Source organism: Camelus dromedarius, chromosome 10 (genome assembly GCF_036321535.1).
Source record: "Camelus dromedarius isolate mCamDro1 chromosome 10, mCamDro1.pat, whole genome shotgun sequence".
NCBI classification, from domain to species: domain Eukaryota; kingdom Metazoa; phylum Chordata; class Mammalia; order Artiodactyla; family Camelidae; genus Camelus; species Camelus dromedarius.
Window position 1 is genome coordinate 31341836 of NC_087445.1, and position 27914 is coordinate 31369749.

The following is a 27914-nucleotide window of genomic DNA, read 5'->3' on the forward strand; positions in this document are numbered from 1 at the left end:
TACAAAGTTGTGCAACTACCATTACAATCAACTTTAAAGTATTTGCATCACTCCCTTCAAAAATAAATTTTGTACCCCTTAACCATCATCCCCCAAACCTACCACCTGCCCCAGGTGTAGATAACCACAAATTATTTTCAGTCCCAATAGATTTGCCTATTCTGGACATTTCATATAAATGGAATCACAGAATATTTAGTCCTTTATGCTGGCTTCTTTCACTTAGCAAAATGTTTTCAAGGCTCATCTATTTTTAATAGTATTTTGTTTTCACTGACAAATACATTCTATTGTATGGATATATTATACTTCATGTCATGGATTTTTGAAGAAACTGAGTCATTTGTCTTCTAGATTTGTCCTGTAGCTGAGTAACATTTTGGATATGGCTGATTGCTTTCTCTTGGTCTCAGGTAATGTGTGTGTGTGTGCTGGGGGTGGTAAACTGATAGAGGTCTGATTAGATTAAGAATTAATATCATGAAATGGGGAGGATACAGCTCAAATGGTAGAGCACTTGCTTAGCATACACAAGGTCCTGGGTTCGATCCCCAGTATCTCCTCTAAAAATAAATAAGTAAACCTAATTACCTCCCACCTAAAAAATAAAAATAAATAAATGATTTTAAATTTTAAAAAAAGAATTAATATCATGGAAAAGAATACTTCAGGTAATGCTGAGTATTTCCTATCACATCATATCATGAGACATGTAATATCTGGTAGTTCCTTTTATGAATATCAAAATAATCAGAGGGTTTAGGTGGTGACAACCTGATCTCTCTGTTGTAAAATTCCCCATTAATTTTCTCTTTATGGCTTTAATATTCATTGACAAACATGTTGCTTAGGTCCACATGGTTGCAAACCGGTGATTTTTACTTCTGTTATTCCTCCTGCACTTATTAGCTGGACTTCCTCCATAAAGAACATTCATCAATGGTTTGATTACTCTAAAATAAAGTTTGAAAGGCAGCATAAATGCTTGAATCTTTCATTTTATTTATCAATTTGTGGATAAGCTGGTGCACTAGTAAACTTCAGGGGCAACCAATGAAGTCTGTTTGTTATGTTTTACATTAGTATGAAAATTTACATATTGGATATGATTCAATAAATTTTAATTATTATTCTTTTTCTGAAGTCTAGATTTTTCCCATTAGTTTTTGGTAGCTTGCTTGTTCTCTAGAATAATAAGACATTCCAGGTTTATCTTAATACACTTCTTACCCCAAACCTGCAATCAGCCATTTTTCCAAGAAGCCCAGTTTCTTTTTCGTTGAAAATCCACAATTTGGATACTAGGGGTGCTCACTACTACTGCATTCTTATTGCTTTTAGGATTTTTCAGAATTAGGAAGATTAGGACAGAGTTAAGAAGTACATACTGTTTTTTTTAAAGAAAAATTTTAATTAAACTGATACCTCCATTTCAAAGTTCAGATTATAGCGTGTCACTTAACTTCTCTAATTTTGTGTGTCTTTTCTCTCCTAAATTGAAAATCTTTGTTTCTAACATTAACATGATTACTTATTTTCTTTATCCTATGACAGACCTATAATAGTTTTAAAATAGCATTTTAAAACCAGTATTATTTAAAACAATAAGATTACTGAATGCAATTTAATATTTTTGTGGGATTTTGTTCTTAGAATATACCCCACTAGGGATGTAAACTCAGCATACTGCAATAACTTTAATAGCCATTTCTAGTAACGATTTTCTTTATGTGGGTTGGCATCAACTTTCTCTACAGTTATGGCCATTTGTTTTCAATTTTTAGAGATTCCTTTTATTCTTTTTCAATTCAATTTTTATATGTAAAACATTTACATGGTTCCAAAGTCAAAACTATATAACAAAGTAATTTGACAAAAGTCTTGTCTGCCCCCCAAACCTTGTTTCTCAACATAGGCAACAAATGTTATTAGTTTTTTATTTATAACTAACTGCTTTAAAAATATAAGTTATACTTATTTATGCTCCCCTTACACAAACATAGGCTTCTGTAAATAGTGCTCTGCATCTCACTTTTTTCATTAAAATGTATCTCAGAGATAACCCTATATAATATACAGAAATCTTCCTCATTCATTTGTACAATTGCATGGTTAACACAGATCTTTTTAAAACATCAATCAGACTATGGGATTTACCTGCTTAAACCTTTTTAAAGGTTTCTCATTGCACTTAGAAAAAAACCTAAACTCTTGACCAGTTTTCAAAGCCTTGTCTTATATGGACCCGTTAATAACTCCAAACTCATTTCATTCTCTGTCCCCTCTAATCCACTGTTTTACTCTACCCTACCTCTATATTAGAATAATCTGGATTACCTCAAAAAATATTTCCTCCAGCCTCACACTAGACTAATTAAATCAGAACCCCCAGAGGGCAGGGCTCTGACAGAATTTTTGAAAACAGTAGTTCTCAAGCTTTAACATACTTCTAACTCATTTGAAGGGCTTGTAAAACACATTCCTAAATCCCACCTCCAGAGATTCTGATTCAGCAGATCTGACCTAGGGCCTGCAAATTTGCATTTCTAAGATTTCACAAATAATGCTAATCCTGGTAGTCCTAAGGATATCCTTCGAGAACCCAGTCAGTTTATCATCTTCTATCACTTTAGCACATCTATTTCCTTTTTACTACTAAATCACAAATTTTGATGACATTTGTCAGTACTGTGTAGAAAGGGCACATGTTTATCACTTAACACCTAGTATAATGCCTGGAGTATAGCTCTTCAATAAATAACTGTGATTTGTTGAATCATAATGGAAGAATTTAAGAGTTTCTCTTACAAATTAACAACTCAAGCAGTCAAAAATAAATAAGACCACTTCACACACACTGAGATGGTTATAATAAAAAATACAGATGATAAGTGTTGGTAGAGAGGTGGAGAAATTGGAACTCATATAAACAGTAATATAATATGATCTGGCAATTTCACTCTCAGAATATACCCAAGAGAAATGGAAACATGTCCACAAAAAAATTGTATATGAATGCTCTTAAAGCATCATTCATAAGCCAAAAGGTGGAAACAACTCAAATACCCCATCAACTGATAAATGGATAAATGAAATGCGGTATATCCACACAATGGAACTATCTGGCTATAAAAAGGAATGAAGTACTGATACATACTACAGAATGGATTAATCCCAAAAACTTTATGCTGACTGAAGAAGTCAGTCATGCAAGACCACATATTAAATAATTCCATTTATATGAAATGTCAGAAATAGGCAAATTATACAGATGGAAAGCAGATTAGTGGCTGCCTATAGCTGGAAGGGAAGGATTCAGAAATGACGGCTAAGAGGTGTGGAATTTATTTTCGGGGTGATTAAAATATTTTAAAATTGATTGTGGTGATGGTTGCACAACTCTGTGGATATACTAAAATCCTACTTTAAAGGGGTGAATTGTATAGCATGTGAATTGTATCTTAATAAAGCTATTATAACAAAATAGTAAATAAGAATGTGAAATAAATGAATAACAAAATTTAGAAGACTGAATAGACAAATTTACAACTTTTAATATAATATACAGAGAACACAAATACTTTTCAAACATCCATGGAACATTAAAAGGAATTCATCACATATGACATCTTATAAACACACACACACACACACACACACACAGAGTCACATACATAAACCCTCAAATTTGAAAAATAAAAAATCTTACAAACCACATTCTGACAATCACAAATAACAGAAATCATGGCAAACAGTAAGTTTTTAAAGGCCATGATGGAGTAAATGGTACCAGATTTGCCTTTTGGCCAAAAACTGAAAAAAACAAGAGGGGACTGTTTTCAGATATTAAATAACTTGCAGCACAGCACTGTGATCATTGAGACAAGAGAAATACACAAGATGAGCCCTGTGATCAAGTTCACTGGCTTTCTGCTTAGAGATGAGGAAGTGGGAAGCCCAAGTATGACGGTGGTGTCAGTGAACTGATGACACAGATCAGAGTTTCAGACTGCTTAGGAGTTGGAATATTCAGGTAGCTATACTGGAGAAAAAAGAAATGCCTGGGGCTGGGAAGACAAAATTTAAATGAAAATTTAGCATGAGTCCTTGGCAAAAAACTTGGAGAAACTCCACCAAGTCTAGCAGAGATAGTCTGTTATAGGTTTCAGAGTCAAAGTGCTAGGAGATAATCTGGCTTCCTGCCCATTCAGTGTTGAGAAACCTCACTTAGTAACTAATTTATTCAGCTGAGTCCCCAGAAAGGCCATGCCTGAGAAGTAAGGAGCACAGCCTAGAATAAGATTCATGCCTTAGACTTACTGCAAAACTGAAATAGACCTACTCTGAGAGTAAAACCAATCTTCGCAGGAGCAAAAAGTTCTTTAAGTTAGCTACCCAACACAACAAAATTCAACATCCTTTAAAGGATGATGAAATAATACATATTTTTCAACATATGATCCACAAGGCCAGCACGGATTTTTTGAAAAACTGCCGAACATGAAAATAAGAAGGAAAATATAAACCATGATTGAGAAAAAAGAAAAAAAATGTTAGGAAAAAGAAATTGAGGTGACCCAGAGGTTGAAATTATCAGACAGTAATTTTAAAGAAGCTACCATATATTCAAGGATGTAAAGGGAAAAGTAGGTAAATGAGTGAACAGATGGAGAGTCTCAGCAGAGAACTATGAACTATAAAAAACAATCAAGCAGCAATTTTAGAATAGAAAAGTACAATATCTGAAATGAAAATTTTACTGGATGGACTTAAGAGACTCCAGAAAAATTAACAAACTTAAAGACAAGTCAATAGAAATCATTCCATCTGAAGAAAGTCAGAAGACTGAGAAAATTAATAGAAACTCAATTACATGTAGGACAATATTTAGCAGAATAAATATACATAAAATTAAAGTCCTAGAGGGATTAAGAAGAAAATGGGACAGAAAAAAAAATATGTGAAGTAATTAATGGCTGGTAATTTTCCAAATTTGATGAAGAACACTGACTTACAGAACTAAGAAGAGCAGTAAACCCAAGTGGGATTAAATACAAAAATAATCACCCCATGGCCCATTAAAATCAAACACTAAAAACTAAAGAAAAAAATCTTAAGAACAGCCAGAATAATAAGATATATTACATACAGAGAAACAATGATACAAATAATGGCTGACTTCTCATCAGAAAGAAAGGAGGCCAGAAAACAATGTGATTAACATTTTGTGAGTGCTGTAAGAAAATCACTCTCAATGCAAACTTTTACATCCAGTGAAACAGGCTTTAAAACTGAGGGTGAAATAAAGACTATTTTCAGATAAAGAAAAGCTTAAAGAACCCATTGCCCAAATACTGGCACAACAAGAGATACTAAAAGAAGTTCTTCAGGTTGGAAGAGAATGATACCAGATGGAAGCATGAATCACTAGGAAGGAATAAAGAGTGCCTGAAATGGTAAATATATAGGGGCATATAAAAGGTGATTTTTTTTCTTCTTTTAATTTCTTTGAAAGACAACCGACAGGTTAAAGGAAAAATGATGGTATTATACTGTGGAAATTATTACATAAGTAGATATAAAATGAATGACAACAATAGCTCAAAGGATGGAGAGATTACTATTGTAAGATTCTTACTTTTTATCTGAAGTGGCACCATAGCATTTCTAAGTAGACTATGATAAATTAAGGACATGTATTTTAATGCCTAGAGCAAATATTTAAAGAATGATACAAAGAGATATGGCTATAAAGCCAAAACAGGAATTGAAATGGGAAAGTAAAATAATAATTTCTTATAAAGCTAAGTATGTATCTACCCAATTCCAATTCTACTCCTAGCTATTTACTCCAGAGAAATGAAAACAAGCCCACCAAAAGACTTGAAATGTTATAGAATAATGTTTATTAATTAATTAATAATGTTAATAGAAACTTTAATGAAAATAGAGGAAGACTAGAAATAATCAAAATGATCATCAACAATTATCATATATTTATACAATGAGATACTACTCAGGAATAAAAAAGAACAATTAGTGATACATAAAACAACATAATTGAATCTAAAAAGCATGTAGAACAATAAAAACCAGCTATCAAACGTTGTATTATTCCTATAAAGTTCAAGTGATAGAAATCAGAACTGTGGTTGCCTGTGAGGGAATGAAGATCAACCAAAACACAAGGGAATAATTTTGGGATGAAGAAAATGTTTTATGTTTTGATTGGAATGTTAGTTACATGACTGTATCCATTTATAAAACTCATCTAATTGCGAACTTAACATCTGTGTGTTTCATTGTAAATTTTATCTGAGTGAAATATATTTTTAAAATTTCACAGATTTAATTAATGTAACCCACTACACAAGGATGCTAAAGATAAAAAGCACATAATTATATCAACTGATGCAGAAAAAAACATTTCCCCAAATCCAACACCCATTTGTGATTTAAAAATAAACAAAAACCAAAAACCTCTCAGAAAGTAGGACTAGGGAAACTTCTTCAACTAGATAAACAACATCTTTAAAAAATCTTTATCTAGCACCATACTTATGGTAAGAAACTAGATGCTTTTCCTGAAGATTAGGAACAAGGCAAGGATGCCCTCTGTAACTAGTCCTACTCAACATAGTTCTGGAAGTCCTAGCTACTGGAATAAGATAAGAAAGGGAGATAAGGGGTATACATACAGGCAAGGAATTAAAAAAAAACTGTTTTTCTTTGAGGATGACAATTATCCATGTAGAAAATCAGAAAGAATCAACAACAAAACTTCTGGAACTAATAACTGTTATATTGTTATAATCAATTTTGCAGGATACAAAGTCAATATACAAAATTCACTTGGTTTCCATAATCAGCACTGAACAAGTATAATTTAAAACTAAGAACACAATACCATTTATAGTAGCAACCCCCAAAATGAAATGCTTATGTATAAATCTAACAAAATATGTACAAGTCCATAAGAGGAAGTCCACTCTGCAATATGGATAAAGCAGTATGCAGAGGAAAACTAAAATTTATATCCTTAAATGTATATTTTAGAAAATAATAAATTTTGAAATAAGCTAAGCACAGAATTGAAGAAAAAAGTAATATATAAAATAAAAACATATGATTAAAAAGCAATACAAAGAATATAAATTGAAGGAAAAAGAAAAAAATTAATTTTTTATTAAATCTACAAGATCACACAGTCTTGATTAATAAAACTGTGTTCCTAAGAACCAATAACTATAGGTAACTGACTTTTTTTAGAATAAGGAACCACAAAAAATATAATTTAGGAATGAGAAATATTTAACTGCAGGTACAGGAGAGATTTTTGAAATTTTAAGAGAATTATCTACATTATTTTCATCCACCAATTTGAAAATTTAGGAAGTTTATTAGTCAAGACTGCCTTGGATGCAAATGACAGACACTCCATTAAAACTAGCTGCAGCTAAAAAGATACTATATTGACTCATATACTTGAGAAGCCTATAGGATAGTACTGGCTTCCAACATGGCCAGGTCCAAGGACTCAGTGTCAATAGAGTACCTCTCTTCCCACTGTACCCTCAGGTCAGCTTATCTCTCTGCTTATGCAGGTTCTCTTCACATGTCAGGGAAAATGGCCATCTACAGCCACAAAATTTCATCTGATCAACTTAATAACAGTCAGAGGATATGGGTAAGAGAGAAGGAAATGGAGAAGTGGAATAATAAAGGATCAGAAAGTGCGGGTAGAGACAAGTTGTTCGACCTTCTCTGATTCATTCCTTTCCATGAGTAAATCCTCATTATCTGAATTCCTTAAATTTCAAAATGGTAAAACTTCCAGAGGAGAGTATTCAGTCCTGGGGAACTTCTGGTGAAAAGAGTAGGAAATATTCCTTATATAAAATTGCTCAAGTGTGGATGACTTCCTTTCCCATTCTCCACAGATTCTCCCAAATATCCCTTTCTCTCTCCTTGGCCTCATTCCCATTTTGCTTTTCTTCTCTTCTGTTTTCCTGCCCTTCTCCCCTTCTTCTCATCTGAAACTAGAAGGTCCTCCCTTCTTTCCATTAAGCCTGGTGTCAGAGGGGGTTGAGGAGGCTCTGGGTTTTGTGTCTAATTCAGCCACATCCTCTGGGGTGTGGGAATGAAGGAGTCAGAAGCGGTCAAATATTTACTGAGTGTGTTCCACGTTTAGAAAGAGTGAGCATTTGGGAATAAACAGAACTGGGTTGAAATTAGTCTCCATGCTTAAATCTGTGCCTCAGTGTTCTCATCAGAAAAATGAAGACAATAATAGAGGCTCCCACAGAGAGTTGTTGTATGGATTAAATAAGGTATTGTTTGTACAATGCCTAGTTCAAAATACGCACTCAGCAAATAATGCTTATTAGGGAACTATGGTTGAAAAAACAAAGGAAGGAATAGAAAGGCTATACTGCAGTTTTTTTCTCCCACTTTCCTCCCTCTTACCTGAAATCATAGAAGGGAGAAGAAAGAAGGCAGGGAGGTGAGAGTGTGGGCAAAGCAATACTAAATCTTAAATCTCAATCCCTAATTTAGCTGCTGAATCAAAATCAAAGACATTGAGATGACAGTTTCTATTTCATATACTGGATTTATAGTTTATTCCAGAGAACTCATCTAAGCAATAATATCATACTTGGAATACAAATCTCAAGGAGGAAAACGCTCTTAGACAAAAACTACAGTGAAACTGACACACCCAGATTACTCACTGTCTTCTCAAGAGAAAAAGAAATCTGGTGATGTCATTTCTGCCCTTGCCCACTCCAATATCAATACAGTTTCAACTTCTCAGAGCATAATAAAAGTTCTTGTATTTCACACAATAAATAACAAAGCAAACTCCCAAAAACTCATGCATGTACTGTAGTTGAAACAAAGGGGGCAATTTTATCTAATTAGTGAATTTTTCAGCTATTTTATATTTAGTCTACATAAAAAATATGAATCTGTTGTAGATCATTTATTCCTAGTGGTAAGTAATTATAATTCATTTGGAAAGCAACTTCAAAGCAGGTAGATACATTTTTCAAAACACCAGTCCACTGTATAATTACTGATACACTTATCATCATTCTTCTGATTTAAAAAAGGAGGTGAACAAGTTTCATCACAGTCCCCTAAGAAACTGTTTCACTTCTCTCTGTCATCATTCAGCCTTGGCCATATGTGATTTCAGTGTTAGTGAATCCACTGCACTTTTAAGTAATAAAGAAAAGAACATATTCTGGTTACTGCTGAAAAGATATTTCATCAGTCTTCCTGTTAGTATGAGTCATAGCAGAAAAGAATTTAATGATTTGCAAGAAGAAACCACAGTCCCCTAACAAGCACTCCAAGCCTTTAAGCCACAAGAGAAGGAATCGACAACAAATTTTACCCTTATTTTTTCTTTGAGCACCTACTGTGTACTAGCACTCTTCCAGGATCTGTGAGTACTCTTTAAAAATACAATTTAAAAATAAAAATATGACCTTCAGAAGTAGTTAGCCTGAAGTTTTCTTTATAAGAAATCAGCATTATTTTTGAATCCTCTGATGCTGAGACTTAAAAAAAAAAGCAATCCAAAGAGCTTAGCCTTCACTCATCTTTAGAACAAGGATAATAATAACATTAATACCCAAATTTCACCAGCTCCAAGCCTCCCACTTGCTTGACCAAGGGAAGTCCCATCTCTCAGAATCTCCCCTTCAAAACTATTTTCTAGAGTCTGCAAAGATGCCATAAACATCCACAAACACTGAGCTGCAGAACTTAGGAAAGAAGCCACAGCAAAGTTGCTCGAGCCTCAAAATGTTAAAAGTGATTAGTCCAACAAACTCATTTGTCACCTTATTCGCTGTTTAGGCAATGACAGTTCACCTAGAGGTCACACCATACTGCCAATGCTGGACATCCAGTCACTTAAAACTGACCTTGAAAAACCAGAGGGAGTTCAGGATGATCCACAGTAACGTTGATCAGCCTCCAATTTGCTTTGGAAAGCTCACTCACAAGTTAGAAACAGCCATCATTTCCCTTGGGACCCTTACTCACCAGGCAGGTAAGGTCAGGGTGGATTTTGGCAGCAATCTCTATGGTGCACCAGGAGCAACCACTCCATAAAATATTACAGCCTTGCTGCTGGGTTTGGCTTGGTATGGGAGCCTCCTGCTTTCCTTATTGTGACTTAGCTCTCCATGCCCCAGTCATTTCTCCCTGTCATCTGGCCTCTATTGGGGCCATCACAGTCCATGAGGCATGCTGTCTGAAGCCAGTGGTGGTCAGGATCCAAGACCTGTGTTCCACGAGGCTCCTAGCCCCTTTGCAAACCAGTGCCTGGCTTTCTCATTAGAATCACCTGGGCCCCAACTCTGGCCTAGCTAAGATGCTCTGTTACACCAACATTGGGAATATCACTACCAGGTGAGTGATTATAAATGATGGGTCAATGCAATGGTAGGCACACTAAAATTGTAAAAAGCCTTCTTGGTGCAAAATGATATTTTACCTAACAGTTACCCAATTTAAGGGGGCAGTGATGGTTGTTATGTGATTAGATGGCTATTTAAAGTAACCAGCATAAGAGAAATTCATAATCAGTCTATAAGAATTAATGTTTTACATGCAGCTTTTCTTTTCTCAAAAAATTAAGATATTTTATTTCAGAGTATTATGTGCCCAGAACCAGGTTGATCATAAGAAGCAATATACCTGAAATAGTCTGGTTTAAAGATTTTAGAGATTGAGAATAGCAATTTGGACATACTTCAGTTTCCAAAGCCCCCAAAAGATAAAGTAGATGGTAGGTCATATTTATTGAGCAGTTTCTATATGCCAAACATTGTGCTACATAATTTACACGCATTGTCTCACGTGATCAAACAATGCTCTGAAATAGCTACTATTATGATCTGTATCCTACAGATAGGAAAACCGAGCTTAGGAAAATGTGCCAACATTCTGAGTTAGTAAGAGGTGAAACTGAGTTATGAACATTGGGCTTCTGACTCTGACACCTCTGTGCTCAACTGCCTCCAGCTGGGCTCACCATGAGTTTGGCCACCAAATTTGACTTCTAATCCCATTTCTTCTCATAAAAGGTCATTTAACCTCACTACCTTGTCTGTAAACTAGAGGAATGAGGATTCTCTGTGCTAACATTTGCAAAGACCCAAATGTAAGGTTATCATTACATGAGAGGGCAGAGTTCATCCCTCATGAGAAGAATAAAGTGGGCAGAGGACCTTCTTGCTGCAGAATCCAGCTCTGGGGCACCATCAGCAATGCCCAGGCACATGTGAAGAGGGGTACACTGTTACCGGGTATAGTGGTAATGTGATTTGAGGCATGAAAAGAATGTGGGCCCTCCAATCACAATGCTGACCGCAGTACCCACCACTGACTTCTCAAAAGGAGGTTCAGACATACTAGACTTCATTCCTACCCAGACTGTTTTTAACTTTGCCCAAAACTGCTCAAGTTGGGAATACTGGGATTATCTGTTTCTTTCATTTTTATGAAAATTGTCTCAATGACCAGAGCTGATTACTTTCTACAGATGCTCTCATGCTTTTATCACAGTGTGTCAGACCAGAAAAGCTCAGAGACCCCCATGCTATCTCCTTTCTAAGGCTTGAGTTCTCTTTTAAATGTTAAAGATACAGCTAGTCTATTCTATCTTCAGTTTGAAATTCCTACAGATACAGAAAGCTTGTCACAAGGTTCTCCATCAATACAAGCAGCTGGACATAGGTCCACTGCAGGGAGCCACTTCTGGACCTTTGTGCTTAAGATGAAGTGGAATAAGGTGAGAGGAAGAAGGGGAAATGTTGAGCCCTTAGTCAAAGGACTGAGCTTTCTAACCGGCTGATGTCCGTATCATTGGTCCTGAAAGGTGACCGCAACAGAAGAGAGCTAACTGCTATAGTCAGCCTGTTTAAGAAAGCCCAGTCTCTCTCTCCACGGACAGTCTATTCTGGGTTGAGCACTGACACTGAATATTGATCACTGAGTCCTCTATGCCAGGTCATTTTAAACCCATCATTTGTTAGTTGATTGTTATTATCACCTCTACTGTAACTCAATCTAAGTAATATCCATGTATGCGTTTGTTAGTATTTTATGCATACCCCATGGACCTGGAAATCAGTGGAAACCAAGCAGAGTCCCTCTTTTAATTGTAGGTGGTTTCCACTGGTCTCTTGTGGGTTTTCAGGGTTCTGTCCACAGGATTGCTTCATTTTCTCTTGGAACTCCCTGACTGCCACCATCATCATAACATCAAGATACACTGAGTATTTACCATGACTCATTAACACATATATACTTCACATGAATGACCTCACCTAATCCATACAATTCTATCAGGTTGCTATTGTCATTATTATTATTACCCCCATTTTACAGTTGGAGGGGGCGAATCATAGAGAAGCTTCCTGACCACAAATCACAAAACTAGAGAGGGCTGGAGCTGGAATTTATACCCATGTCTGTGTGACTCCAAATCTTGAGCCCTCAAGAGCTCCACCAGATACATTCCTCTCTGACTAAGACCTGGGAAAAAAAACCCTACATTTCTACCAGTTCTGCTAAAATTCAGCCCAATGAATGGCTTTCTCAGGGGGCAGGTTACAGACTATTTACCAAATTATAAAACATGAATTCAGTCTAGAGTGAAGGACAGCTACCTGAATGTGGTGAGTCCAAGCGATTGTCTAAATTAATCAGTTTCAGAAAAAAACTGAGCTGCATTGTAAGGGAAAGCAGTGGGTGTGAGGAAATACGTCTCCCTTTTTATTCTCTTCTGTGTGCCATTCTCTTTTAACATATTTATAAAAGTGACATCCGTTCCTTTCTTTGTTCAGTGTGAGTCCATAAATGATAAGAAACCAAAGTAACATAACTAACCTTGTGATATCAGCTCTGCATGTCATAATTTGTCAGTATTTAGGCAAAATCCTCGTGAGATACTTGGTATACTCTTATGATTCCATTTGCTTTCAAGCTGCACTCCTCGTTTGATCCAATATGACAATTTAGTATAAAAACAGAACAATCTAGTCTCGTAAGTAAACTGCCACATCCACCTAGACCTACCTATCTCTTTATGCAGCTCTGAGAAAAGGTCTATTTCTTTTTGAGCGGGACCAGATCAGACTGTGGCAGTCAGTGCGGTGGACTGCCAATGGCTTTTCTGAGCATCTCCATAATGAACCCCTCGTGCATGACTGTTGCCCACAAAGATTCCTCCCCAGTACAAAGGAAAGATTAGGTCTAGGGAAGGGCTAAAATACTGTTTTCAGAAAAGCAGCAATTCCTCCAAAACTTGAATCTAAATGCATCCACCAGAATCCCTGGGGAGCTTTTCAAACATGGATTCTGGAGCCCCTTATGTCGACAGTTAAATTAGGTAGACTTTCTAATTTGTTAGGTCTGAGATTGGGCCTAGAAATCTGTATATTATAAATAATGGGCAGCATACATACAAAAAAAATGTAAAAAATCGTGTGTGGCTTGAAGAATTTTCGTATAGTAAACATTCCCAGTTAACTGAACATATCAAGTAACAGAGCATATTGGCATACCAGAATCCCCTTCATGTTTTTTTCCCCAGACTCTGTCTCTCCCCCTCAAGGTTAGCCAATATATAGACTTTAAACAGTATAGGTTGGTTTTGCCTTTTTGTTTTTAACTTTTTTTCGAACTTCATATAAATGAAACTATACAATATAAACTTTCCTGTGTCTGGCTTTCTTTGCTCAACATTGTGATTGTGAAATTTATGTTGTCACTATATTTGTAGTTTGCTCATTCTCACTGCTGTTTTGCTGATGGATATTCAGATTCTTTCCAATTAAGGGTTGTTGCAAATTGTGCTGCAATAAATTCTTATACACATCTTTTGGTGCACATATGAATGCATTTCTGTTGGGTAAACACATAGGAACGAAATTCCTGGGTCAAAGAATAGCTTTAGCAGATACTGCTGGACAGGTTTTCAATATGGTTTTATCAAATCTGAGTATTTTAAACTATTTCCTAGTTGATTTGATGCCAGGTTAGGTAACCACTGAACTAAAAGCCTGAGAATTTACAGGCAGGCACTATGTCAGTATCTTTCTGCTGCTCTGAATGTACTGGACAATATCTTACGCAAGGTAAGAGATGAACAAACAGTTCTTGGATTGAGTTAAGTTTTCTATAAGTATTAATCTATAAGTAAGGAACAACAAAGCTCTCACTTCATTTTCTGGTCAGCTTTTCTTACAGTTTTATAGAGTGGTATTTTAAATGAGGTGGTTAAAAAGGAGCCATCATCCCATCCAAGTCAGTCATCTGTTCTCACTTCACAGAGCCCACCCCACAATAGGGTCAAATTCCCTCAGATCCATCCAGAAAAAAAATCCTTAGGACTCATCCTGGCTTAGCTACAGACACACTCTGTTATGGATTGAATGTTTGTGTCCCCTTAAAAGGCGTATGTTGAAGCCTTAATCCCCAGTGTGGCTCCATTTAGAGAAGGGGCCTCTAAGGAAATAATTAAAGTTAAATGAGGTCATAAGGGTAAAGCCCTGATCTGACAGGATTAGTGTCCTTATAAGAAGAGATACCAGCGTCATTTTAACTTAATCATATTTTCAAATCCCTATCTCCAAATAGTCACATTCTGAGGTACTGGGGGTTAGGAATTCCAACATATGAATTTGTGGATTCATAATTCTGCCTATAATAGGGTTGACTTCTGCACTTTGTCTACATTGTCTCCAATTTTTATGATGGGCATGTATTTCCTCTGTAATTTTTAAAAACAGAAAGGTAAGAAAAAAAATTGACTGGAAGACAAATGTTAACAGCAAAATATTAATAGGAAATATCTCTAAGGATTATAGGTGATCCTTATTTTTTTCCTTTCCATGTTTTTTAATGTTTTTCTCTTGTGCTCTTCAATGAGCATGTACTGCTTTTTAATTGGAAACAAAATAAATATTTATTTTTAATGAAATAAGTAAACCCAACAGCTGCCCCTTCAAAAGCCTGGAAATTAGATACACTCGGGGAAAGCATCTACCTTTGGAAGTGGCTAGTGATCTTTAATTATTCACAGTGACACTTCACTTATAAAAAGCTATTTAAAATACATGATCATTCAGAGATGGTATGTGATTCTTAGGTTATGAAAACTGACATAATTTCCCTTAATTTTCCAGGTTACAGTAGTAAAGTGAATCTAGTCTTAAATTATTAGCCTTTTGAAGCAATTATTCAAATTAAGGATTTTTCAAATGAGTATTACATTATGCTTATAGTATGGACTACACACTTCTTCTTAATTTATGAATATTCATTAAGTAATGAGTCTTAATCCCAACAGCAATAATAATATCCTATATTAACAGACTGTTCTTTCCAAGAGATGTACATCATAGTTTTTAATTAAATAATCCCATTATGTTATGAAATCACCTGTGAAGAAATGTGTTAAGAATAAGAAAATAAATAGCTTGTGACTCCAGTACTTACCAGGTTTGCCTCAGGGTTTGGAGCTCAGACAGAAACACCCATGAGATCTGGCAAAATTTCCTCAGAGCCCGCGTAAGCGAACTACCCATCAGGTGATGGGCTTGTCAGTCTAGCTCTCAGGAGAGTTCCAGTCCACATGGAGAGAAGCACAGGATGCTCTGAGCAGAATTTCCTAACAAGGAAATTGCTGCACGTTCCCCATGTGGCTATTTGAAGGATGAAGCAATGACATCTTCTAAAGTGGCATCTTCTTCTTTTTCTTCTTTATTCCTTAGAAACTGCCTTTAGTGCTGGTAAGAGTGGATTTCCCAAAGACAGAAAGTAATCTAAAATGACAAATAACTGGAATAAATTTTGAAATCTTTCTTTTTGTGGTCAGCTATCCTAACAGTTTTCTTCCTAGTAGGGAGCCACTCATAACTCCTGACTATTCCTTCATCCACTGGAATGTAGCAGATTTGGAATTTCCCAACTGTCATTCTTGTCAGGAATCCATTTCTTCACCATGCCAAGCATTGTCAACTACAGAAGTTTTCATTTAAATGAAGATTAGTTTGCATGCTTCTTGAAGTGCCTTTAGAAGTGGGTAGGATATCTGTTTCTTTTACATTTGTATCTATTTCATACATTGAGCAATAAGTCAAAACAAACACTTTGGAGAATGACTATGGACGAAAGATGATAGAGTGGATGGCTTCCAGTATTACATCACCGAGTGTGATGTTCCACAAACTCTTCGGCAATAGCAATATTGTATTTACAAATATTTCCTTCCTATAAAATCTAAACTAAAAGTTGGCTTACATTAGCAATTATCTAAACATCTGTCTCTATATCCAGCTCTATTCCCATCATGCCAATTAACCTTGCTTGTCTACCTGCTGGAAAAGATTGGGAGAGTAAGAAGAAATGGCCAATCAATTGCCAAGTGACTGAGAGCTACTGTTTATGTTTGGATTCAGTTCTCCTTCATGTCCCAGGTGTGAAATCTACGCCATTTGTCTCCACAGAAAAGACGCAGGATCTTTGCCAAATTCTTTGGCAGGATTGGGGAAGTGCCTTGTACTGCTGGATTAGCTGAGGGGTTTCCATGTGAGAAACTGAGCAGCACAGTTTAAATGAGAGGGACTGAAAGAAGTCAGAGGAAGGTAGGTAAAAGGAGGATGCTCGGCAGTCTCAGGCTGGATGTAGGTTGCTCTTCCTTGTTTCACTCTGGCCAGCAGTGACGTGCTGCCAGACACTGCTCACTGACACTAGATAGTCCTTCACAGTTTATCAAGCACTTGTACAAACAAAAACTCACCTGGCTTTCTTAACACACTACACTGAAGAAATGGCGAGCATATACATTAAATACTATTTTGTATCATATTCCATTAAATTTTCAGGCTTTGGAGTCAGATTACTGGGCTTTAAATATTAATTCAGTCACTTCTGGCTGGGTGACTTTAACTAAGGTAAACAACTTCCCTGTGCCTTCTTTTTTCACTCATGAAAGGGCGATAACAATGATACCCACCTCACAGGATTAATGTGAGGATTAAATGAGATAACACAAGTCCTCAGTACATGGCCCAGCATATAGTAAGACCTGTATAGATGTTAGCTATTATTCGTAATTAGCATTTGCTTATAAGGTTTCTGTCTTTGGTATCATGCCTAGAAATTTCTTTCCTGCCCTAAGATGATATATTCATTCATATTTCCTTTCATGATCTTATGTTTTATATTTAAATCCTTTAAAATTTTATCAGTATGTTTTAAATTTCAAGTATTAGACACCAGAATAAAATTTAATATTTTATTGTGATAAGAATATTTAACATGAGCTCTACCCTCTCAAAATTTTAAGTTTATTATACAGTATTGTTAACTTAGGTACACTGTTGTACAGCAGATCTCTAGGATTTATTCATCTTGTTTAACGGAAACCTTATGCCCACCGATTAGCTACTGCCCATTTCCCCCTTCCCCCAGCCCCTGATAAGCACCACTCTACTCTCTGAATCTATGAATTTGACTATTTTAGATGCCTCACAAAGATGGGATCATGTAGGATCTGTCCTTCAGTGACTGGTGTATTTCACTTAGCATAATGCCTTCAAGGTTCCACGTTTTCAAGGTTTTATGTTTTACATTTAAATCCTGGAATTTATTTGTGCATATGGAATAAGGAAGGGATCTAACTCTACTTTTTCCAAATGGTTACAGGACATAATATTTGAAACAAAACCATGCAATACACAATTCCTAGCAAGGGTAAGAATAAGAAAATTCTTTCATAATGAGAGCAGGTTATTTTTCTCTTTTTAAAAATAATTTCTATATAGGGTGCTTTCCTCCATAAGACTATGAAATTATTGGATTTTCTTAGTTCTTCCTGGATTCTATCACCCAAAATAATGAAACATTTATTTCTCTTCTCATAATATTAGTGAAAGAAGAATATTCTCAAAGGGAGTGGAAATAAAATGATAAAAATAATGACATGTTGGTGGCACCAACTCCTGCCCATGGCTGGCAGGAAGGAGCTATAAAAAAATTTATACTCTTATTCAAATATCAAATCATTACGTTGTACAACTGAAACTAATATAATGTTACATGTCAGTTATATATCAATTTTAAAATCTATACTTCTAGATATTTAAGGACAAAGCAACACGGGGGGAGGAGGAAGCATATTACAAGCAATCTGTATTTTATTTGTTTAAGCCTACTTTAAAAAAATTAGTATGACTTAGCAAAAATATACAAAATAGGAAATAAATTAGAAATAAACAAGAAAGATGAGGCAAAAGGAAAAATAAGAGTATGAACATAATTAAGAAGCAGGAATGAAGCTTTTAAAAATTTTAAAAGCACCACATTACTCTGTGCATTTGCTATGAATGGGCCACAGATTTATCTCTGAGTTTTCAACTGTTAGTGCAGGATCAAACAATCTCAGTCACAAAACGCAAAGTATCTATAAGAAAAAAGCAAGGCTTGGGGGTGGGGGGGGATAAATTAGGAGTTTGGGATTAACATATATACACTACTATATATAAAATAAACAACAAGGACCTACTGTATAGCACAGGGAACTATATTCAATATCCTGTAATAACCTATAATGGAAAATAATCTAAAAAAGGATATATATGTATGTGTGTATAGGTACATATAACTGAATCACTTTGCTGTACACCTAAAACTAACACAACCATTGTAATTAACTATACTTTAATTTTTAAAAAGTCTAAAAAGAGAGAAAAAGAAAGGCAATTTTTCAGAGCATATTACACAGAAGTGGATATCTATGGTTGTCTTCCCAGAATCCATTCTGCCCTTCATCTTTTCTAACAGTAACTCAATTTTGCTCAGGTATCTACCCTTCCTCATGCAGAACTTGTGATCCCAGAGGTGAACTGAGTAATATAAGCCAACCAGTGACAGGTTCAGGACTGAGTACATGATTGAGAATCAGCCAATAAGACAAAAGGAAATGGTTGCTGAAGAACGTCTGGGAAAGCTGGGGAAGTTATTTCTTGGCTTTAAGACAGACCAATGTCTCTTACCTGCTGAACGTGAAAAGAAGCTGCAGGTGCCACTGGCATCCATCTTGTAACCACGAGGTAAACCAGCCTGAGGAAAGACAAAACACATTAGATGAGATCAGCTAAACAATTGAAGGGGATTGGAAGTCCTGATCACACTGCATCTGAAGTCTACGCTACTACTAGACATCTACCCCGATGAGATTCACTGTTTACCACTTTGATTCTGGTGTCTAATACTTGAAATTTAAAACATACTGATACATACACCCTCAAGTGTATGAAAACATGCTCTTTTCCCTAATCAACTCAGATTAACATTGTATAACAACACACCCTCTCCCATTCAACCATCTACACCACAAATATTTCTAGAGCATATATCATATGCCAGCCTACTGTGCTAAATTCTGGGAATATAATAATGAAATGGTGATGCAATAAGTGCTATGAGAGAGTGCTTCCTACCAGGGACAGGAACAGGAATCTAATATATTCTGGGAGCAAGAGGCATCCCAAGGAAATTCCATTTTCACTATTGATTAGTTTTTATCTATTCTAAAATTTTATTAAAAATGAAAATAGTACTCTCTGTGACTGACTTCCTTCACTCAGCATAATGTTCTTGAGGGTCATTCATGTTGGTACATGGAAGTGGTTCATTACTTTTTGTTGCTGAGTGGTATTCTATTGTATGAATATCACTATTTTCTATTTATTCTCCCTGCTTATTGTACCTCTTATTCTCAATTTCTGCCCTCCTCTACTGGCTTCTTACATATATCTCTTTGCATCATTTCCTGTGTGATTGCTCTAGGAATTAAATATATACCCCAAACTTCTCTAAACTCTCTTTAGATTTAATATTATATTACTTTATGTAAAATGTATGAATCTTATAACTCTGTATGTCCATTTACCTCCCCTTACCTTAATGTTACAGTTGTCACATGTATTTGTCTAGGTTGGTAATTGGGTTTCTTCTTTCAACACTTTAAAGGTATCATTAGCCTCTCAGGTTTCTGATGATGTGTCCAGTCATTTGAATCTTTGTTTCCCCAATGTAATGTGTCATTCTCCTTTTAATGTTTTCAATATTTTCTCTCTCTCTTTTTTTTGTGGGGGCGGTGGGTTCAAACTTTCACTATGATGTGCTGAGGCATAATTTTCTTGGTATTTATCCTGATTGGAGTTCTTCTTGCATTTCTAAATATATGTCTTTTAGTAAATTTGTGAATATTTTTGCCATTTATTTCATTAAATAAATGTTAGGCCCCATTTTCTCTTTACTCTCCTTCTGGAACTTTAATTATGTGTATGTTAGACCTCTGGATATTGTTCCACAGATACCAATGATTAAGTTCATTTTAAAAGATATTTTCATCTCTAGTTTATTGTAAAGAATATTATAAAGCATACAAATGGACAGATGAAGAGGTACATAGGTCAAGATCCAGAAGGGTCCCTGGTACAGGAGCTTCTGTACCCAGGGAGTTGGGGCGTGCCAACCTCCTGACACACAGATATGCTCACCAACCTCGATACTCTCCAAATTCCACAGTTGAGGGGTTTTTTGGAGGTTTCAGCAAGTAAGCATATTGATGAAATCATCAGCCATTGGTGATGAATTCAATCTCTAGGTGCTCTCCCCTCCTGGGAGGTCAGATGGAATTGGGGGAAGCTGAAAGTTCCAATCCTCTAATCATGCCTTGGTTATTCTGGCAACAAATCCCCAATCTGAAGCTATCTAGGGGCGTCCAGCTATCATTTATCACATTAGCATACAAAAAGACAGTAATCCCTCTGCAGAAGTTCTTGTGCCAGGAACCAGGGACAAAGACCAAATAAATATTTACTATATCACAATATGACAACCATGTTCATGGATTAGAAAACACCATGTCATTAAGGCATCAGTTCTCCCCAAACTGGTCAACAAGGCAATCACTATCAAAATCGTACCAGTCTTATTTTTGTAGAAATTGACAATCTAATTTTTAAATTTATATGCAAATCAAAAAATTCTAGAACAGAATAGCCAAGATAATCTTGAAGGAAAAAAAGTAAAACAAAATTGGAAGACATCAATTACTGAATTTCAAAACTTACCATAAAGCCACAGAAACAAAGCCCACCTGCTGATTTTGCTTACATGCAACTGAGACCTATATTTCTGTTCCTTATATAGCAAGGAGTCTTATACAATGAAAGGATATCGTACAGATCTCCTAAGTTAAGTCAAAGCCTTCCCAAAGATATAAATTGACTAAATACACCTTAATGTCATCATTTGGTAATGCTGTCCATAGTAGAGAATACAGCCAAAACAATAAGAAAGTTTTTAATCTCAGAAGAAAATCAGTGGCCTACTATAAATTGATTTTCAATTCTGTTTACCTTAGTCCAATATTTCACAAAGTGCATTACTTGATAATCATGCTTCACAGGGAGGAAGGAAGGAGGGGAGGGAGGGGGGAAAGAAGAAATAAAGGGAAGGAAGGAGGAAGGATAGAAGGTAATTCTTTTTTTTCCAGGGGGAGGGGGAAATTAATTCTCAAATAAATTTGAGGAATGCAGAGTTTAAGAAACTTTGATTTCATTTGTCTCAGGACTTCCCAGAAACTTTAATATGCTAATATGCACTGTAAGTCTCCAAGATGGCAGAGAGTGTAATTTTGTCTTTGAAACCCTTTCTAAAATTAACTAGTGTTCAGTGGAACAACATACTTTGAGAAATGCTTTCTCAGGCTAATGGAAAAAAAAAAAGCCATAAATATAAATGTATTATTTTTCTGACTCAAGAGTGATGAGCTAGTCTAGTCTTGAAGCTTATTAAGGGAACCCTTATTTTTTAAGGGATATGAACCATCTACTTTTTAACAAAAAAAAAAAACCACAGGACTGAGAGGAAATGTGCTCTCTTCTAAACAGCTGTGTGACTTTAGGCAAGTATCAGTTTAATCCTTTCTAATCCAATGTGTTTCCTATAGCTGTAAAAGCAGAAATCCCCTGGTCACAGGGTTCTTTGTGGTGGCCGAATATAAATGTATCCGAATAACAAAGAATTAAAGAGAATACAAGTGTTAGGATGGAAATCCCCAGACTGCCCAGTCAGAAATTCCCTCCAATTGTCCTGGTTCTTGCCCTTTGACTACTGACCACAGCTTGATGTTGGGCTTGGTACCAGTGTCCCCACAGGCAGAGTGAGGTCAAGGTGCACATTGCTGGGGCAAAGGCATCAGAGGTGCCAAGGAAGATGGGATCTACTTTGTCAGCTTTCCACCCCAAGGCTGAATTCACTCATGCCCCCTCCTCAACCAGGCCTATGGGAACAGTTGTGGAGAAAAGAGGCAGGGAAGGATCTTTAAAGAACGTAAAGTTATAAAAATCCAGAATAATACAGATTGGCCCTAAGGGGAGAATCTGAAAAAAAGGCTGAGGAGTTTGTGAGAATACATGCTCCAAAATATTTTTCACCATATTTTTTTTTCATTTTATCTTGTTAAAGTGAATTCCACTAATTAGAGACTCATTTATTGTAAGCTGATTTTAGAATATTGGAAATATCTCTAGGAGGGTTAAAGAACTATCAAACATCCATCTGGAGTGTGAATTTTCTCAATCAGGTCATTTTTCTCTTAATATTTGAAATCACTTGCACTCAGGGAATAAGATTGTGATTGACAGTGTGAAGAATAAGAGGTTCCTGGGTTGGGGAGGAGGTTGCTGCACTTAGGGGAGGGCCTGATAGGGAACAGGTGCAGAGGAGTGACCTAGAGAAGGGCAAAAGTGGAAGTGTGAAAAAGGATGACATTTATGACAAATGATCCAACTCCAAATGCCTCCTAAGTCCTATCCTTCTTCCATCTCTTCTTCCTCCTTCATTGTATGCAATCCTGCTCAAAGGGAACCAGAAAAGCTGGGACTAGAGTTAAGCAATATCATGGGTGAACTTGGTTTTTATAAGCTAGTCTGATAAGCTAAAAACCACCTATCACCTATACGTTTGTGATAGCCAAACGTATTCCAAATTCCAAAGGACCTCCTTACAAGAGAAACTGGTGTATACCTTGTTCATGAGCTGAAAGTTTCCAATAATATCTAGTCAATAAATAATTCTAGGTACCTACTATGTGCAGGCACTGCTAGGTGTTGAAGTTACAATGGAGAATGAGAGACGTCACCTCTTTTTTCACAAAGCTTAATGATCATGTTTGTATTTCAAAGGTCACTAAAGTGCAGACAGTGGGCTCGAGGGAAACAGGACTGGAGCCAGAAGACAGCTAGGAAGCAGTTTCAGAAATGCAAAGAAAGACTCAGTACATAATCTTCATTGAACATTTCTGAGTGGAAGGGCATTAGCAAGACTGTAGTCTTTTCTATCTTTGGCAGAATGTGCACTTTGATTAGTGGAATAATGGGCCTTTTTTGCCTCTTTGTAGGTTTATCATGAATAACTGGCTTGGTTTTAATACCCTATGCCAATACCTGTTAGTCTTTGGTTGCTTCCTCTACAAAAGGAATGGCCACAGTAAGCCCTCAAGCACAACAAGCAGGTGCTGGCAGTTGAAAGTTCCATCCTGCACTGAAGTGATAAGAGTAAGAGGGTATGGTTAAGGCAAGCATATCTGGTACCCTCTACTGGGGCAGGCAGTGACTTTCAGATCACCTTACAGGTTATGGGAAGACCACAGAATCAGAGCCCTATCCACTTAGACACACCTCTCAGCCATTTCTAACCATCTACCTGAGTGTTCCACATGCTCTGGTGACCCACATTTTGAGTCCTCTGCATTGTGTCGGGCAAATATTAACATTGGTTGAAAGGGTGGACATACAGTTTGTTTATGGAACAAGCATGTGCTCATGTTCTCCATTACATCTGACTTCACTTCTCAGTGTTAATTTTTCTCCTGTTAGTACTTGTCCTTCCGTGCTTAAGAAGTCTGGCTTCTTTTACTACATTATCATTTAGCCATCCTTCCTCTAGGTTCTAACACTCCAGTGTACCATGGATAATTTGATTCAATTTAAAAGGTATTCCTGAGCACCTACTGTATGTAAAGCTCTGCCCTGAGTGCTGTGGGAGCCACAAAGATTATGAGGAGAAAAGTGGCCCTTCCTTCATAGAGTATTTCTTTTGACCTCTCTGGCACCACTAAAATTTTCTTTAATCCTCTATTATTAACTCCCTAGTTCTCTTCCTCTCAAGCTCATCACTGCCTCTGAAACAGAAACTTCTAGGCTATAGTAGACTGTTGCATTAATGGTCCCTGAAGAAAACACACCACTCCCTAGGATAGTCCCCTCCCACACTGAATCTGAGCTTGGCCATGTGACTTGGTTTTGACCAGTGAACATTAGCAAACACAATGCAAACAGAGGTCTGATAAGTGCTTGTGCGCTGCAGCTTTCTGTCTTGGAAAACCACCACATGGGGAAGCCCGGTCCAGACTCCTTGAGGATGAAAGCTCCTAGAGAAAGAAGCCCAGATGTCCCAGCCTTCCCAGCGGAGCCCAAACACCTAGTGGACCTCCCAGCTGATTGCAGCCACAGAAGAACCCAGGTGGGACCAACAGAAGAACTACCCAGGCCTGCCACAGAATCATAAAAAGTAATTGCTGTTTAAGCCAAAGTCCTGGTTGTTTCGTCATGCAGCAATTGGTAACTGAAACATATGCCTTATTTCCGAGGCCTTTCTCTGACTCTGTCATGGAAAAATTCCATTTTAGTCCTGAAGGTGTCCAGTCAGCTCTTCAAGCTGCTATGCTAAGGTCTAGTTTACAAGAAGGAAGAGCATGGGCTCTGGCATCAAGGCCTCCTTGGTTACAGGGCCTTGGACCATAGACTTAACCTCTCCTCACATCAGTTTTCTGTCATAGAGCAGCATTTCTCAAAATGTGGTCCACTCCTATCAGAATTACCAGGGGTTTTTGTCAAGAAATAGACTTAAGTGGCTATTTTTATAATAGCCAAAAACTGGAAACAATGTCAATATCCACCATCTGAGGAAAGCCTATGATTCATTCATACAATGGAATACTAGTCAGCACTAAAAAGGGCAGAGCTACTGATACACTAACATGGTTCAGCCTCTCAGATGCTGTTTTCAGCCTGCCTCAGAAGAATACATATTGCATGGTTCTACTTGTTTTAAGTCTCAGAACAGGCACTACTGATTTGTGATCATCAGGCAAAACAAATTAATGAAATTAGAGCTGAGATCACCTGAGTGGGAAGCAGGAAGGACTGACTGGGGAGAGGCATGAGGGAACTTGCTGGCATGATGGAAATGTTCTGTATCTTGATTTCGGTGTAGGTTACACGAGTGCATGCCACTGTCAAAACATCAAACTAAAAACCCCAAATCTGTACATTTTTATGTGAAAATTATACCTCAATTTTAAAAAAAGACTGCAGAAATCACACAGATTTGGGCCTGCTCTGTGGGCTGGATAAAAAAAGCTAAAGCTAAACTGGCTTTCTCAAACTCCTATTTCACCTACTATGTGGAGAAGTTGGAAAGCTGAGAATGTATTTCCCAGGTATGCTAGCAGCTAGGCTTCTGAGTGTGAATTGATTCTGCCAGTTTGGTGTGTTCAGGAGAGATGTGGAAAGTGGAAACAAGGCAATTCCACTTTGCCACTTTCCATGGAGCTTCAGGCCAATACGTGGGCTCTGACATATGGGAGTGCTGACAGACTCCACACTCCACTGTGGGTGGGTGGGTGGCAATGACAACTGTGACAGCCTAACAGGCAACAGTGGGAGACTGACAGGTCACCAAAACTCTGGATCTCAGCTGCAGTCCAATGACCTTGAGACCAAAATCCAAGTGCCTTCCTCTCCTCCAGCTCTTCCAGTGATTTTGTAAGCACCTCATTTCTTGTTCTAAATCCATTTTTGCCTGAAATACCTGGAGTAGTGTCTGATTCCTGCACTGAACTCTAATACAGAGCCCCAGTCCAGAACCAATGGGGTAATGGTGGAACCTAGCGATTCTATCACAGGAAGTGATTCTGAGCCTCACGTGAGATCCTACAGTTTAAAAGAAAGCACTTGGCATAGAGTAGTCAATAAGTTGAGCATCAACTACGTTATTGGGACTGCTGGGTTAAGTCACTGAGATTATTACTGGACGGAACGCAAGGACCCATGAAAGCCTAGGTGCCTGGTGCAAATGCACACTCCTTTTGAAAAACGTCAACCAAACTCACTCTTTGCTGCCTAAATTGCCAAGACTTGTGCCGTTGCCATCAGTTGAAGCCCATCATGCTGTCTTAGCCACAGCTGTTTGGACCAGAGACTGGTGAAGGAGCCAAAAGGCACCAGACTTGGGCTGGGCAGAAGGGATGCGAATAGCCCTACAGCAGTTGTGCTGGATTTCCGCCAACCCCGCCCAACTGCCTTTCCCACATGGTCTCTGGCATCTGCTTTGAGCCTACTACAGTCCCTTCTCCACGGTGATTCTGAAATCTCAAATTTGCAAATCGGATCATATCACTTCCCTTCAATGGCTTCTCCTTGAATTTGGGATTAAATTATAGGCTCTTGAAAAGTTTAGCCAACAAGGCCCCTGAGATCTAGTCTACACCTGGTTTTCTGGCCTAATCTCATGCTGCTCTTTCCCTCACATCCATGCCATCCAGATTAAGTTCTGTTCTCTGTGGATTTCCCCTTGTACTTTTTCCTTGGAACCACTTTCACAATTGTAATTGAATAATTTGTAATTACTTAATACTTTCCTCCCACACTAGCAGTAAGCTCAATGAGAGTGACATTTGTGTATCTTGTCAGTTATTGTGTCTCTGGTGCCAGCCTCAGTGCCTGGCACATAGCAGGTGCTCAGTGAATATTTATAAACGAAAAAATGAACCAATACATGTTCATACTCTCATTGCTGAGCATGGTGACTCCTTGGAAAAGCATCATCTATGGCAACCTTAGGTCTTCGTGACAGCCCATTCAGCTCAGAACCAGTTAACCTGTTTAACCTGCAGGTTGATGATGTTCAAGATAAAAAAGTAGGATTCTGGCAGTTGTGACAGGCAGGTGGCACCATCCAGGGGTCCTGGGGTTATTGGGCTGAGAGATTAGATTCAGGTGCAGTTTTTGTCTTAGCCTCAGAGTAAAAGCAGAAACTAGTCCTATTGGTTCTCGGCTTCCTTGTCCACCCTTGCAGGTGCCCTGTCTGGTACTTGTCACCCTCACCCCAGGAGGCTGCAGCTAAGAGGACTGTGTGAGACATCTGGCGCCAAAGGGTTTGGAAAAAATTAACTAGTTTCTGGTGGCACACATTATTACCACAAGTACCCATTTATCAAGAACAGATTCAGAAAAATTAGACAAATTGTACTTTTTGTGTGATTCCGCATTTCAAAGGATTTTCATTTACAAGGAAAAAGCAGCACCCAGTTTCCACCCAAAGCAAAGTCAGCTCTTAACACAGCTTGGAAGGTCCCAGAAAAATCTTTCAGCCCTTCTGAAGCTCCTCAGGTAGTAGAGTCTCATCTCCTGTGAAAACACCCATCAGTGCCTTCCTGCAAATTCTACACATGCCTGCTCTAGACCCAGAGGAACTGCGTGAGGTTTTTGCTTTTTGTGAGAGCTACCCACCCAATACCCCGTTTACTGACTAAGACTCTGGCTGGTCTCTGGACAGGGGCAAAGAAGAATGAGACCTAATATTCTCTTCAAAGGACCAGTCACTTGACAGGATTAACAGGCTCAGAGCCTGCAGCACCTACTCCCTGTGAGGATTAGAAGAGATAGTGTACTTAGCCCAGAGCCTGGGAGATGATAGCTGCTCCAAAATGTTAGCCATTATCATCATTACTGAGGCTGAAAGTTTTG

The 27914-nt window shown here is 37.4% G+C and overlaps 2 protein-coding genes across 2 annotated transcripts in view; both read right to left on the minus strand.

The window, feature by feature from the left end:
* The window catches only part of JAK2 (Janus kinase 2), a 168333-nt gene extending 152678 nt beyond the window's left edge, over nucleotides 1-15655 (minus strand). The window contains exon 1 of the mRNA XM_031449763.2: nucleotides 15523-15655. The gene's annotated coding sequence lies outside the window, so the exon portion shown is untranslated. The remainder of the gene's footprint in view (nucleotides 1-15522) is intronic.
* Nucleotides 15656-15718: 63 nt separating this feature from the next.
* The window catches only part of RCL1 (RNA terminal phosphate cyclase like 1), a 104540-nt gene continuing 92344 nt past the window's right edge, over nucleotides 15719-27914 (minus strand). Inside the window, exons 9-10 of the mRNA XM_031449765.2 lie at nucleotides 19083-19149; nucleotides 15719-15848 (exon numbers count right to left, since the gene is read on the minus strand). Coding sequence (XP_031305625.1) covers nucleotides 15807-15848; nucleotides 19083-19149 — 109 coding nt within the window. The 3' untranslated portion in view covers nucleotides 15719-15806. The remainder of the gene's footprint in view (nucleotides 15849-19082; nucleotides 19150-27914) is intronic.